At 31.1% G+C, this 15,163-nt stretch overlaps 1 protein-coding gene across 1 annotated transcript; it reads right to left on the reverse strand.

Moving 5' to 3' along the window:
- Positions 1 to 8,577: 8,577 nt before the first annotated feature.
- HO173_001553 (uncharacterized protein) lies at positions 8,578 to 12,999 on the reverse strand (the record flags this gene model as incomplete). Its single annotated transcript, XM_037303492.1, has 7 exons — positions 8,578 to 9,845; positions 10,001 to 11,275; positions 11,329 to 11,581; positions 11,632 to 11,925; positions 11,989 to 12,048; positions 12,104 to 12,329; positions 12,395 to 12,999. The coding sequence occupies 7 exons, from the start codon at positions 12,997 to 12,999 to the stop codon at positions 8,578 to 8,580; spliced, it is 3,981 nt and encodes a 1,326-aa protein (XP_037169214.1).
- Positions 13,000 to 15,163: the final 2,164 nt, after the last annotated feature.

Genomic DNA, 15,163 nt, shown 5'->3' on the forward strand with positions numbered 1-15,163 from the left:
GTAAGATAGAAAGATCGAAAGATCTTAATACGCTAAGTTTAATTAAACTATAATATAAGTAAAGTTATTAAAATCGTAATATATAATTATATTTTATAGAAGATATCTTTTTAAAAAGAAATATTATAAATTTAAATATTTTATTTTTATCTTTTTATAATAAAATAATAATAATTATAAAATTAAACGCGTTTATTTTTAATTAAATCTTTTTATTTAAATTAAAATAAATAAATATAGAAATAGTAATAAAAGCTTTTTTAAGTATTTTAAAAGTGAATTATTTAGAATATTTTTAAGTCTATAAATAAACAAAGTCTTTCTTCTATTAAATATAAATAAAATCTATTAAAAATCTATTAATTTTAGAATATCTTATAATAAACTTTTAATAGAAATTAGCGAATTTTAGAAATATTTATATATCTTTAATATATCTAAATTTCTTTTATTAAGTAATAATCTTAATTTTCTTTATATTTATTTTTACTTTTTTTATTATAATAATTAATTCTAGATATTTAATTTTAATAATATAAAAATTATATTTATTAATATTAAGATAGAGATTAGCTTATTAAAATTTCTTTAATATCTTTTTATATATTAAATATACTCGTTTTTAATTTTATTATAAATAAAAATATTATTTAAATAAATAATATAAAATATATTTAGATATTTATATAAGATATTATTAATAAATATTTAAAAAGTAATAAGAGATATTATATAATTTAAAAGATATTATTATATATTTAAATAAGCTATATCGAATAAAAAATATAATTATCTTTTATAACTCTTTTTTATTTTAATTTCATTAAAAGTAATTATAATATTAAATTTATTATATATTCTCGCTATATATAATTTAGCGAAAGTCTTTTTAATTAATAAAGAAGTATTTTAATTAAAAATAGTAAATATATTAAAAGCTTTATAATTTATATATAATCTAAATCTTTTATTAAATTTCTTTATAATTAAAATAAATATTATATAAAGAGAAATATTTAATCTAATATAATCTTTTTTAATATTTTATTAATATATTTTTTTATAATTAATATCTAATCTCTAAAAAGTTTATAAACTCTTTTTAATAATAAAATAACTTTTTTTAAAATATATTTTATAATTAATAAAGTAATAAGAGAAAAGTTTATTAATTTTAATTAGATTCTAAATATCTAGTTATTTATAATATATTATAAAAATTTATTTTTATAATTATTTTATAATTAAAGATTTCTTTTTTAAATTATAAAAGAATTTCTTATAATCTTCTATTATAATAATAGCGATATTAGTAGTAAACTTCGCTTTCTTATTAATAAAGTTAAAAAATTATTTAAAGTTTTAGAATTATATAATAATAATTTAATTCTTTAATTTCTTAATTATCTTAATAAAGATATAAATAAAGATCTTTATTATATTCTTTTTCTTAAATATAGTCTTTACTATATAATTTAAATTCTTTTTTAAAAATTTATTATTACTCTAAATAGTAATAGATTTATTATATAATAATTAATTAAATATATAATAATCTAAATTAAATATAATAATTTTGAATTTAAAGAATATATAAAGATTATAATATTCTAGCTATAATATCTTTAAAATAATATTAAATTATTCTAACAAGATAATTAAGTATTAAAGTTCTTCTATATAATCTTCTAAGATAAAATTATTATTAACTAGTTATAATTTATAGAATTATATTAATATTATTTTAAATAGCTTATTTATTTTAATAAAAGATATATTTATAAAGCTTAATATTAAAGCTTCGATATTTAAAAGAAAATTAATTTTAATCTATTTTATTAATATAATATTTTTTTTTATAAAAGTTTAATTAATATTTATTTTATAAAGAGATTTTAATAGTAATAATATACGCGAATAGAAAGACGAAAGCGAGTATTCTTTCTATTTCTAACTCTTTAATTCTTATATATAAAACTTTTAAATTTCTAATAGCGACTTAATTAAAGACGTTTAATTTTTTAATTTTTATAATAATTTAATAAAAGTATTCTTTTTTATATTAACGACTTTTAGAATTATATTAATCTATTTTTTTATTAATAAATCTATATTTTTATATAAGATATTATTATCGCTAAAATAGTATCTAATTTTTAATTTTTAATTTTTTTTTTTTTTCGAATTCTATTTATTAATAGCTTAAAATACTTATATTTTTATATATAAGAATTTTTAATAGTAATACTATTATTTCTTTTAGTAGAGAAAAAATTACGCTAATTATTCGAGAGAATAAAATTTTTATAATTATTATTAATTTTATTAATCTCTTTTTTATTTTTTAAGTTTAACGCGTTATTAATAGCTTAAAAATTTATATCTAATACTTATAGAAAAATAACTAATTCTTAAAAAGTATTAAAAGATTATTTTAAAATTTAATATTTTAAATATATAGAGATTAATTATTTTAAATTAAATATTTTATAAATATTAATAAATTCTAAGAAAGTAATAGCTATAGAGAATTATATATAGAAATTCTTAAATAATTTCTTCTTATCTATTACTCTTATATTAAATTTAAAATTAAATATCTTAATATTTAATTTAATAATCTTATTATATATTTTAAATATATTATCTAATTTATTAATTATTTTTTAGATAATTTAATATAAGTCTAAGATATCTTTATTTACTTTTATTTTAATAATATTATATATAATAAATTTATAATAATTTTATATATAATTAAGTTTAATAAAAAAGATTATAATACTTTATTTAAATTTCGCTTTAAGATATTAATATTAGCTATTCTACTTATCTTAATTATTAATATTATAAAAATTCGAGATATCGAAATATTATTTATTTAATTTTATATTCTCTATGCGATTCGTAATAGAAATATAATATAAATTTTAATAGATATTATTAATAAGAATATTTAATTAATAAGATATAATCTCTATATCTTTCTTATTAAAGTTTTTTAAATTAATTAATATAAGAGATTATTACTTCTTTAACTATTACTCTTTATATCTTAAGTCTTATTTAAATTTCTTATTTTCTTTAATAAGTTTCATAATATTAATACGATATCTATTACGTAAATCTCGAAGTCTATTATTAATTTCTCGCTTATAAAATAATTAGTTATTATTATTACTTAGCTAGATAATAATTATTAATATCTTTATCTTAGCTTAAGCGATATTATAATTAAATTCTTTATTTTATTATTAAAGTATTTTAATATTATAATTAATAATTCGAAAGCTTTTTATTAATATCTTTAATCTATTATACTAAGTATTAGAAGTTTCGATAATACTTTTTATAAAATCTTACGAGTTAATAATAAAGATAAAAATTATAATTAACTTTTTTTCGATAATATTTATAAATTACACTTCGATATAATTTAAATTAAGTTTAATAATATATCTTCTAATAATAGAATACTTTTTCTTATATTATATAAACGATTTAGCTCTACTAATATTTAAAACCTTCTTATCGAAATTCTTAAATTCTTCTAAATAATAATATATCTATAACTTACTTATAATAATTTAACTTTAAATATTATCTAAATTTAAGATTAAGGAGTTTATAATTAATATTAAATTAGTAAGAGTATAAAGAAGATTTAATCTAAGGTTTATTTCTTTTAATATATTAAAATATTTATTTTCTTTAGATTTTTATTTAATCTAGCTAGATTAATCTTTATATAAATAAAAAACTTTTTTTTAAATAATCTTTCGAGTAGTAAGCTTCTTTAATTATAGCTATTAACTTTTTAATAATATACTTTCTTTTTAGCTATATATTTAATATAACTAATAAATAAATCGCTATTACTTTAAAAGAAAAATAAATAATATTATATTAAAGATTTAATAGTATATATAATAACTCTATATTATAGTATAAAGAGAATACTATCTATATAGAATTATTATAAATATATAAACTTTATAGTAAGATAGAAAGATTAAAAGATCTTAATACGCTAAGCTTAATTAGACTATAATATAAGTAAGATTAATAAAGTTATTAAAATCGTAATATAGATATATTTTATAAGTATCTCTTATCGTAACTTTAAAAGAGGCTATTCGTTTCTTAAATTTGAAGAAGAATTATCGCTACTTATAGTGTCGATGTTATTAATTTCGAATTCTTCGTTTATTTTTATCGCGTAGAGTTATATTTCCTCGAAGGCTTTTTTAATAGTCTCGATCTAAGTAGTTATTATATAAATACTTCGATAGTAATCTTTCTTATCGTAATTATAGTATATAGATTCTTTTAACTTTAAATTAATCTTAATATTTAAAGGCGTAGTAGTCGTAATCTTAGTAATAGATATAAGATATATATTAATTATAATTCGTATTATAGTTAACTTAATAATAGTCTTTATAGATTCTATATCTTTATATCTAATACGATATATATTAGAATCGATATAGATGTAATATTAATATAGATATATTAAATAAGATAACTAAGGTATCGAACTATATAGGTGAAAAGGAGGTATAATATGATAGGGGATGCCTCCGCCAAGGCCCGCTAGCCATAGGGCTAAGAAGTGTATTAAGGATACGCTCGTAACAATATAAGTTATTTAGTTTTTAAAGATATTCCTTTATAATCTTTAAGATAATAAAATCCTTTATAATATTCTATAACTCTCTTAAGTTAAATCTTAATTTCTTTAAAAGATAATTCTCTAGTAGAAGAATTTTCTTAATATTAAGAACGATAGCTAGTCGAATAAAGTCTAAATAGAAGTTAATAAAGAATTAAGTCTTTTATTATAGAGTATTTATCTTACGCTATATATTATTATATCGATTTAAATTCTTATAAATATTAATTAATTTATTTATAATTTTATTAATAGATTAATATAGATTAATAAAATTTCGAAGTCTTCTATATATAATATATTATATAGCTTTATTATTAAGTTATAAGATTATATAAGCTATTTTAAAGTCTTTAATAAGATAATAATCGCTATTAATTTTAAATTTCTATTTTATTTTAAAGAACTAGTCGTTTTAAATAAAGTTATTATTATTAATAAATAGAGGTAAATCTAAGATTTTAATTAATTTCTCTTTTAAACGTCTAGGCGTACGTTTCTCCTCGATTAAGAATAATTATAAATCTTTTATCGATTATATATTAAGACTATTAACTTTTCGTTATAGAAAAGTTATATTCTTCTAAAAGTCTTAAACTAATTAATTTACCTTCTTAGTTATTTTATAGATTTAAAATAAATCGTTTATAGTTAGATTCTTTCTTATTATAACGACGTAATATCGAGTAGTAATCTTTTAGAAATTATCTCGCTTCTAATAAATCTTATTTAGTATAATTATAAATTCGTCGAGTTAATATTTAGTTTAATATTATAGTTATAGACTATTAGCGATATTCTAAGATATATCTATCGAGTTTATCTCGTTAGAAATATTATCTAATAAAATTAATATTTATTAAAATTTAATTTACTCTAATAAAGTCTTAATTTAATTTATTTTTTTAATATTAAATTTTATTATAAGAAAGAAGAAAGAAGAGTTTAAAAAGAAGTTTAAATATTTTAAAAGAATAGATATTAGAAATATTAGATTAATTAAAGACTAATAAAATCTCTTTAAGATATTTCGAAATTATTCGATATTAAGAATAAAAAATTTTATTATAAAATTCGAGATAAGATTATTTCTTTACGAAGATTTAATATATTTATTTTTTAATTATTTAAGATATTAAGAAGATTATAAATATTTTAAATAATACTCTTTCGAGTATATTTACTTCGTCTAGAGAAGTCTTTTATCTTATAGAGAAGTTATATATAAGAAAGCTTATAAATAATATTTTAATAATATTAGCTATTTCTTTCAATTCGCTAATTATATAAATAATTTAATATCTTATTTATCTCTTAATTACTATTTATCGAGTTCGATTCGCTTTAAAATCGAATTATCTATTTAATAGATTTATCTAGAAATATAATAGTTTAACTTAATTTCTTATTAAAGCCTCTATTAACGCGTTTCTTTAAATTCGTTCGCTAATATAAATAAAATAAGTAAGTTAATTTTAGTTATAATATTAGAATTAATATAGATATAATATTAATATAAATATATTAAATAAGATAACTAAGATATCGAATTATATAAGTAAAAAGAAGATATAATATAATAGAAGATATCTTCGCTAAGACTCGCTAGCTATAGAGCTAAGAAATATATTAAAAATACGCTCGTAATAATCTTTATTAATATAATTATTATAATTATTAATTAAATTTTTATATAAAATATTATTAACTCTTTTAATCTAATTTAATATATTGAAATCTTCTTTAAAATTAAATTAAATTTATTTAAACTTATTTTTTTATTATTTTATATAAAGAATTATTATTAAAATATAAAATTTTATTAATAAATTTTATTTTTAAATATTATAATATCTTTTAATTATTAAAAAAAATTATTTATATATAATAGTCTTCATGAGAGAATAAAGAATATTATAAACTATTTAAATAATTATAATATATTTAAATTTAAATTTTTATTACTATTTTAAAATTAAAAGATTTATTAAATTATTAAAAAAAGTTTTATAAAGATTAGAAGTAAGATTATAATAATAATAATAATTAGAAAACTTATTATTTCTTTTATATTATTAAAACTAATTATATTTATTCTTATTATCTAAATTCTTAATTTTAAATTTTATTATTTAATTAAATATATTTTTATTTAATTTATTTATTTATTTAACTTTATATAATTAATTATTTATATTAATATCTTAATAATTTTAAAATATTCTTTTAAGCATTTTTTAATAGATCTTTATTTATAATTACTTTTTAATATTAATCTTTTAATTTAATTTTTTTAATTTTATATTTTTATAATTTAAATATAAAAGTATTAAAATAGTATAAAAACCATATCAGAACGATATTAGAATTTTTATAGTTTTTTTTTTACGGTGTTAGAGTAAGATATTCGTTAATAGAATTAAATAATGCTAATTACTTTACATCGTACTGGTACTAAGCTAGCACGGTGTGCGCCTTTGCAGGCACGCCCGTAAGGTACTTCGTTCATCCTTTGAGACATGCCGCTGCTACTAATAAAACCCCTAAAACGCGGGGCTAGGGGCAGTCTACGGAGTTGTGGCTGCAGATTACCTGCTTTCGAATCTCCTGAAGACTCGGTTTCCGTTCTCAAGTGTTTGTCGTGTTGATGTCTTGCAAATTATCACATTGCGAACTTCCTTTAAATCATGATGTTTTGGTTACGGTTTCTGCCGTTATTATCTATCACTTCTGACATGACCGTCTCTCGCCGCCAAGGCCTTCGAAAAGCGTCGAACAGCTGGCCAGTTCCATGATTTTCTTCTAACGGCCTCGTCGCTCGTCGTCACAGATTCAACAAATGGTTCCCCGATTTCGGCGGAAGGATCCATGCCGTATCCGGTGGAGCCTGCCAAGTCAGTTTGCAAGCATATCAGTGTGGCACCTAGCTTCTGGAAGACTACTTGGAACAATAGATCATTCCGCACCCGTGTACGGATTAGCATTCTCGCCCAACGATGAGATTCTCGTTTCTGGCGACCGGATCGGGGCGACGAATTTCCGGGTTTCAAGTACATGGGACCTACAGCTTACTCTCAGTCTTGGCAAGCCAATAACATCGATAGCGTTTTCGCAGAACGGCAGGCGCCATGCGTGTTTGATGGGATATCTAGCTGACGAAATCCGATTTTGGGACGCAGAACACTACATTCAATTTCGGAGGGCTCAACCCAACCTCAATAGTAGTTCTTTCATATGGAACATATCTATGGCGTTTTCGACAGACGAGTCGTACATTGATACGGATCTAGGACGGATTTGGCTCGAACATTCTCCCAATGGTCTCCCAAATGAAACGAATGTGCCTGTGAAAAGGTGGAAGGTCCACCACGACTGGCTTTTTCATGATGGACAGAAATTACTCTGGCTACCCCCTGATTTTCGACCAATAAATCCATCATGCACAGCTTTACGCGAAGACCTTTTTGTGATTGGCCATCAATCTGGCAAGTTGTCGTTCTTCGAGGGCATTACTCAGGCCCCAGCGCCAGACCAAGCATACGAAGCCACTGCCTCTGAGCGTAGGAGCGGGGCCGGAAAAAGAGTTGGGAGGAACTGTAGCATTAGTTCAAGGGCAACGAATTTAATGCAATGCATTGCCTCCCCGCTCTTGTCGAGACATTGCAAGCGGTCTGGTGAGGCTGCTTCAACACCTTGTACAGACCTTGAAAACGATTCGGATGGAGAGTAGTGTATATACACAAATGCCTCCCAGACAGAGGATTCCGACAAGCAAAGCAAGCAATCTCCGCACCTCACCCCCAAGAAAATCCTGCCCCACGCTGAACTCCACCCCCTCCTCCAGCACCAACCTCATCGACCATAAGAAAGCGGACACGTCCAACATTTCCACACAATTGCACCTAGCTGAGGCTTTTCTTCACCCTCGTATGAGCTATAGTCGCAGGGGTTTCTCCCCATCGTAGAGAGGGTTCCACCTCAAGATTCGGTGCCTGTAGTGTCTCCTTTTTCATCCTCTCTACGGTAGTCTTCGTCTTTCCATGGTCTACCAGGGCAAGAGACCTTGAACTCCGGCCTTTCCTAACTGGAGAATATCGACTTTGCCTTTCCAGCAGGAAATTTGAAATTCTGTGATCGGCAAACGCAGCTTTGACAAGCGTTTCAGTAATCCGGATCGCTGAACCTCTATGATCTATCAAAATTGTCATCATTGATAGACTCGTCTGTGCCGCATAAAAAAGAATTCGTTCTGTGATCTTGACTTCGTTTCTCCTGTCTATCAGAAGCAGTCGCATCACGCCTTCATCCAAGTTCCTTACCGCAGAGATAAGAACTTGTTCTGTGATCTTGATATCGTTTCCTCTGTCTGTCAGAAGCAGTCGCATCACGCCTTCATTCGGGTTCGATGCCGCAGAGACAAGAACTCGTTCTGTGATTTTGATATGGTTTCCTCTGTCAGTTAGAAATAGTCGCATCACGCCTTCATCCAAGTTCGTTGCCGCACAGATAAGAACTTGTTCTGTGATCTTGATATCGTTTCCTCTGTCTGTCAGAAGCAGTCGCATCACGCCTTTATCCAAGTTCGATGCCGCAGAGATAAGAATTTGTTCTGTGATCTTGACTTCCTTTCTCCTGTCTCTCAGAAGCAGTCGCATCGTCCATTCATTCCGGATTCTTGCCGCAGAGATAAGAACTCGTTCTGTGATTTTGATATGGTTTCCTCTGTCAGTTAGAAATAGTCGTAAAACACTCTCATCGCAGTTTTCCGCCGCAGCCACCATCAAAGCTTCTGTGATTTTGATATCTGAGGCCCCAATGTCTGACAGCATATCCGTCCACTGAATGCGTGAAGACCACCTTGCCACTGCATTCATCATGTTGCTTGATGCAGAAATCTTCCCTCCATGGACACGCAAAATGCACTGGAATGATTTTGGGGCCTTCACGAACATTTGGCCAATTTGACCTTCTTCGAACTTCGCCGCTCCGAAATCACCAGAAAGAATCAGCTCCGTAAGCCAGGGAATGTCCGCATAGACAGCGAGCCCAGTTAGCACGTTGGGATATAGGAGACCAGCGGCCCAGATCTCAAGACCACCGGCCCAGATCTCAAGCAATGACTGCTCGCAATCTAATAGATTCTGGATCCGCTTCCACTCGGATTTGGCGTCTACCGTCGTCTTAATATGTTTGTGCCACTGGCTGCATGCATAGCGGAGAAAGTGGTAGGGCTTTTCAATTTCAAAAAAAAGGACCCCCTTCCCATGTCTGCAAATGAGTCCCATTCATGGTAGACATGAATTTTGGGTTTGGGAACGGGTTGACCAAACTCTTCAGCGTTGAGATACCAAATGCAAGTTCTTGCAAAGTAAAGATCAATTTCACCGTTGAAAGCTTTGGCTCGAATTCCCCGAAAATAATCATACACCGATTGATGATTGAGGTAGACGAATTCTTGACCAACGAAGGGTGTCTTTTCAACTTTCAAAAGAGTCCCGAGATGTTCACGAATCATCTGACTGTTGATTGATCTTCGATCATCGTCCCTTTCTGACAATGTCTTGTATTCGCCGAGTTCCGGATCGCACATTATTGCATCGTCAAGTTCTTCAACACTGAGCGGTCGTTCCGAATATGCTACCCAATACAACAGCTTTTCGCATGTTTTTTGAGGCGTATCGGTGGCGACTATGCGGGAGAAGAGCTTTTCGTATAGCTCATCCAAATCTTTTGGGTTTTCCGCAAAGATCCTTCGTACCTCACGCATGCTTGGGAATTTGAGGCCAGTGATTTGTTTGATGACAATCGACACCCATAGAAATGTTGTCCCTGCCTGTGCAAGCAACTCCTTTTCGATTTCTTTCTTGCGCTCATCGTCAAAGGAATGGCTCGGAAGCTTCTCGACTTCTGAATTGATGACAGCCTTCAAGTCTTCTATGCGAGCTTGTAATTCCAGAGTAGGGAATTTCTGTAACCCTGCATTGATGTCTTGCTCCCCAGGTCGGCTTGTTAGTAGGAACTTGACATGCATTCGCTCCGTTGACACCAGGTCCGCGATATTGCGAACAAGCTCGGACCGTTGTTCATTGTCCTTACTACATTCATCGAGAGCATCGATAACGCAATAGATACACCGATCTCCAAATTTGGATGCAAGCTTCTGGAACAAATCCCAAAGATTTGCAAGGGGCGCGGTAGAGAACTTGGAGTCGTCCTCTATGTATTTAGTCGGTAAACACTGGAATAGCTCTTGGCAATCAATAAGCTGGATGATGAGCGCTCGAAGGATGTCGGTGGCTCGCCTGAGCTTTTCTTCCTGTTGAAAACAGAAAAAGTAGATCACAGCGCAATTTCTTCCCGGAAACCCGTTTTCTAAATGCTTGAGCGCGATCTTTGCCAATGTCGACTTGCCTTGCCCCGGAGATCCTTCAATCCAAAGCAAGGAACTTCTTCGCGCATCTCGCCATGATTTGAAACTTTCGCCGGTAAGAAACCAATCTCCTGTGCCTGGACAGGGCTCAATTATTCGTCTGGATCGAACTTCATCGAGCGGCATATCAGTGAGGCTGATCAACTTTTTCTTTTGGTCACTGAGAAGCTCTGATGGAAAGTGAGAAGATTTCAACTAATAGCTCTTTGAATGATTCACGCACCAGTCACGCCAGTAAAACGTGCATGGACTACAGCTGGTGCTTTCTCCACCATCTCCTTGAACCGTGGCTCCACTTGATTTGAATACTTGGGGTCACTTGGGCCTCGAAATTTGACGAGACCGGAGTGATCAGTCAAGAGTGGGCTGTGCCTATTCCAATCATCTTTACCGTCGATTTTCGTTGCAGATTCCTCGGTAACCATCAACATCTTCGGACCAGTCCTCTTCCATTCTCCGGGTTTCGATTTCGATTCCTAAGACCGAGTGATGAGAGAGATACACCAAGTTGCTTTCCGTTACTTACCTCGGCAGTAGGACTCTTGTCTCGCTCATAGTACGAATCTACGTGGAAATGTCGGTCTCTGCAGAGAGCGTAGAAGTTGCTTCCCAATGCTTTGAGTGTCGAAGATGGTTCCGAATCACGGTCAACAACAATTTCCCTTATCAGGTTCTCGCTTCCCGTGAGTTCGGCCATAGCCAGTAATTGGTCGTGTCGCAGGCCAAGATTTGGCACGCCAAAGAAAATAAGACCATAGCAGGCCTCAAGTATGGCTTTCGCGGTATCTTTGCTTCCCTGATGCGTGGCGATTACTAATGCCTGAAAAATTCACATGAGCCAATGTCCTGGAGAAAACAAGCATGGCCAGACCACTTAGCTTACCTCTTTGACCACTAGACCTCCTAGACTATGACCGAGAAAAATGATTGGGCGATTCGGTGGCTAGTGTGTGTAAGCGAATCGTGACTTCCGTGATCTGCCATGGGATAATGCCTACAGAGTTTCTGCGAAAGAACACTACCGACTCCAAGAAACCTCTAGCAATATCATTAATGGACAGCTTCCTCACACCTTTAGCTATCTCGATGGGATATCCGTAGACTAGCACTCGAATATTAGGCGACTTCATGGGAAGGTAGTCCCTCAACCAGTTCTCTCCGGGTCTGTCCTGATGTGTGAAAGATGCCCAAGCATGGCCTGCCAGGCCAGGACACACGATTAAACTAAAGCGGTATGAACATGATATAAGATGAAAATGAGTGAAATGGGTGTTGAAGACTCAGCTTACTCAACAGCGTTTTCACCATCTGGCTTATCATACAGAGTGGTTATGCCCTCGAATTCCTTGTCCGGGGTAACACTTGACAAGTCTGGATTAGAATGGCTAATGCAGTTTGTCTGGATGGGTACCCACTCGAGATATATCTGATCATTTTCAATAGGACCAAGCTGCAACTCAAAATCTTTCCCGTCTTCAAAGATTGGTTTGGGAGCTCTTAAAGTAAGAACCGCACAGTATCCTTCAAGTTGCGGTTGTAGCGATAGGTCCGAATCTGTCACTGAAACACCGAAGCGTGTTTCCAATGCAGATTTAAGAGCTTTAACTGTCAAACCACAAGGCTTTTTGTTGTCGCGTGGCCTTATGAGTAAACGCCAGGTAAGAATTTTGGAAGGAGTCGCTTTTTCCTGGCTTTCGTCAGTCGCTTTTTCCTGGCTTTCGTCAGTCGCTTTTTCCTGGCTTTCGTCAGTCGCTTTTTCTTGGCTTTCGTCAGTCGCTTTTTCTTGGCTTTCGTCGTGCTGTTTTGGATGAAGCAGAAAGTTTAGGAAACAAATGCTGATGATGATGACGGCGACGATCAAGGCATATTGGAGGTGCATTGAGAAAGTCGGCATTGTGTGGAGCAGTGACATTTTTCGCAGTGAAGCAGTAATCAGAGCGACAGAGCGGGCAAATTGCCTATGAGTCTAGATATGAGTTGCACAGATGGAAACTGGGGAGTATTTAAGCTAGATTTTCCCGCCGTGCGGCCGAACATGGCATAGCTTCGCAGCTTTGTAACAAAGGCTAAGAAAAGACACAGCCGCCAGCCTCGCCGTATCTTTATAAGTGGGATTGTACACAGCCGCTGACTCTCCCATCTAGGCAAGTGCTACCACAATCCATGTAAAGTCCAGAGGCCAGAATTGAATCTAACGAGCCGCCATGTAAAAGTGAAACCTTCTGACCGATAGCAATCCGGTGACTAGTCGATGTAGGAGCACTCGTTACAAAGTCAATGGACATTTGACGAATGTGCCACGCAAATGCGAAAGCCTAACCCTCTTCTTCGACATTCTTTGGACTTGAGAATATGCGCTTTGCGAGCAACGTCGACAATGGGCAAGCTGTGACGCATTTGAGACAATGACCAAACTTCAAGAAGCTTTTTACGTCTGAAACTGGCTTTGGGGCAAAGCGGTGTATTGTGGATTGGTAGGCTCGTAGAACAGGGAGATATGCATGATCGACACATTAATGAATCTTGGTCGGGCGTATCGAAAATGTTACCTTTTGACGCCAATTGAGCCGTAGGTTTGTTTGTATGAGGGAGCATGGCATGGCGTGCATTAGTGCGGAATGGAGGTGTGCTGGATTATCGGTAGCGCTTTGAATTAAATTTTTAGAACCCCCTGCATCGTGAATTTTGTCACATGCGGAGCCATACCTCCGTACGGCGTTCTGCATACTATACCGTACGCCGAGGCTGAACCTAAAATCTACTAAATGAGTAAACCTTCAGCCTCGTCTTTGAACAGTAACCGCCGAGAGTACCAAATTTCAGGTAAGGATTTTGTTCCATGTCGGCGGTTATCGGATACATTCAGTCAAGCAAAAGCTTAAGATGCACCTTGAAGACAACGCGCACTAGCCTCTGGCTTGGCGGCAGCCAAATGCACCTCGCCATCATGCTAGCCGAATACTCAGCGTAAATCCACGCTATGATCGTGGTGGGTGTGTCTCTAGATATGACTGAGAAGACTGATTGATTGATTGATTCATACTCTACCGGGCACCCTACGCAGAGGGTTTTACGGGCGATAAAGGCCCAGCCGGACGCATCGCTCCCGGGATTGCCAGCCTCGGATTATACTAGCGTTCTACCTACATATTACGCAAAGCGGGGTACGAGTGTAAGGTACATAGCCAACAAGCTCCGCTTCATCTTTTCGAAACCACATCTTGACAAAATCCTGATTACACTTCGATCATTGGACGACGACACTGAATGTTGAAGATGCAATAAAGTCATGTTCAACTCTTAAACGCGCGGGTTGCTCTGAGCGGGAGCCACAAAATGCCAGGGGCGGACACGGCTCACAGCGACTTGCTTTAGCTTAGACATGGAAACCCGGAGATCCATGACTGCGCCCTGCGAGTTGAGAGTACATATGAGTCATAGACCCTCAGCTATTTGTGGATCCAATTGCTCGCAAAATTATGGTAACCAATCACATTCTAGAAACGTCCATCTTACAAATGCATGCGCGATGCTACTTTCTACCGTTCTGCCTTTTACTACGCTCCATGTCTGTGCCAATACTGGCTTCATCCACTTACTATTTATATATTGGAAATTTTATGTAACTGACGGTCAAAACAGGAGCCTTTTTTTCCGGGTCAAACACATGCCTACTTATTTTACCATCTTTTCGCTTCTGCTATCCTTATTCTTTCCCCTTTCGATCATAGCATATACACATCAAGATGCTATAGAACCTTCAGTGTCTTATAGCAACTATCGATCGATATTTTTATCTTAGCTTTCTTAACGTCGCTATCGTTATTATTATCTATACTATTAAAGATATTTTATATAATATAAAATTTCTTAATACTTATATATATTTCGAAGTCTCGACTAAACTAGATCTCTCGTTTAACGATTTCTTTATTTTTAAGTTATATAAAATCTTATAAATAGTATAATTAAAGTCTTTAAATAGTATATTAATAGATAACGAGTATAAGACTTTCTAAGCTCGAGTTAACTTAAAGGTCGATATATTAAATTTATAT

Source organism: Letharia columbiana (assembly GCF_014066305.1).
Source record: "Letharia columbiana isolate WasteWater2 chromosome Unknown Sc0000003_s0, whole genome shotgun sequence".
NCBI classification, from domain to species: domain Eukaryota; kingdom Fungi; phylum Ascomycota; class Lecanoromycetes; order Lecanorales; family Parmeliaceae; genus Letharia; species Letharia columbiana.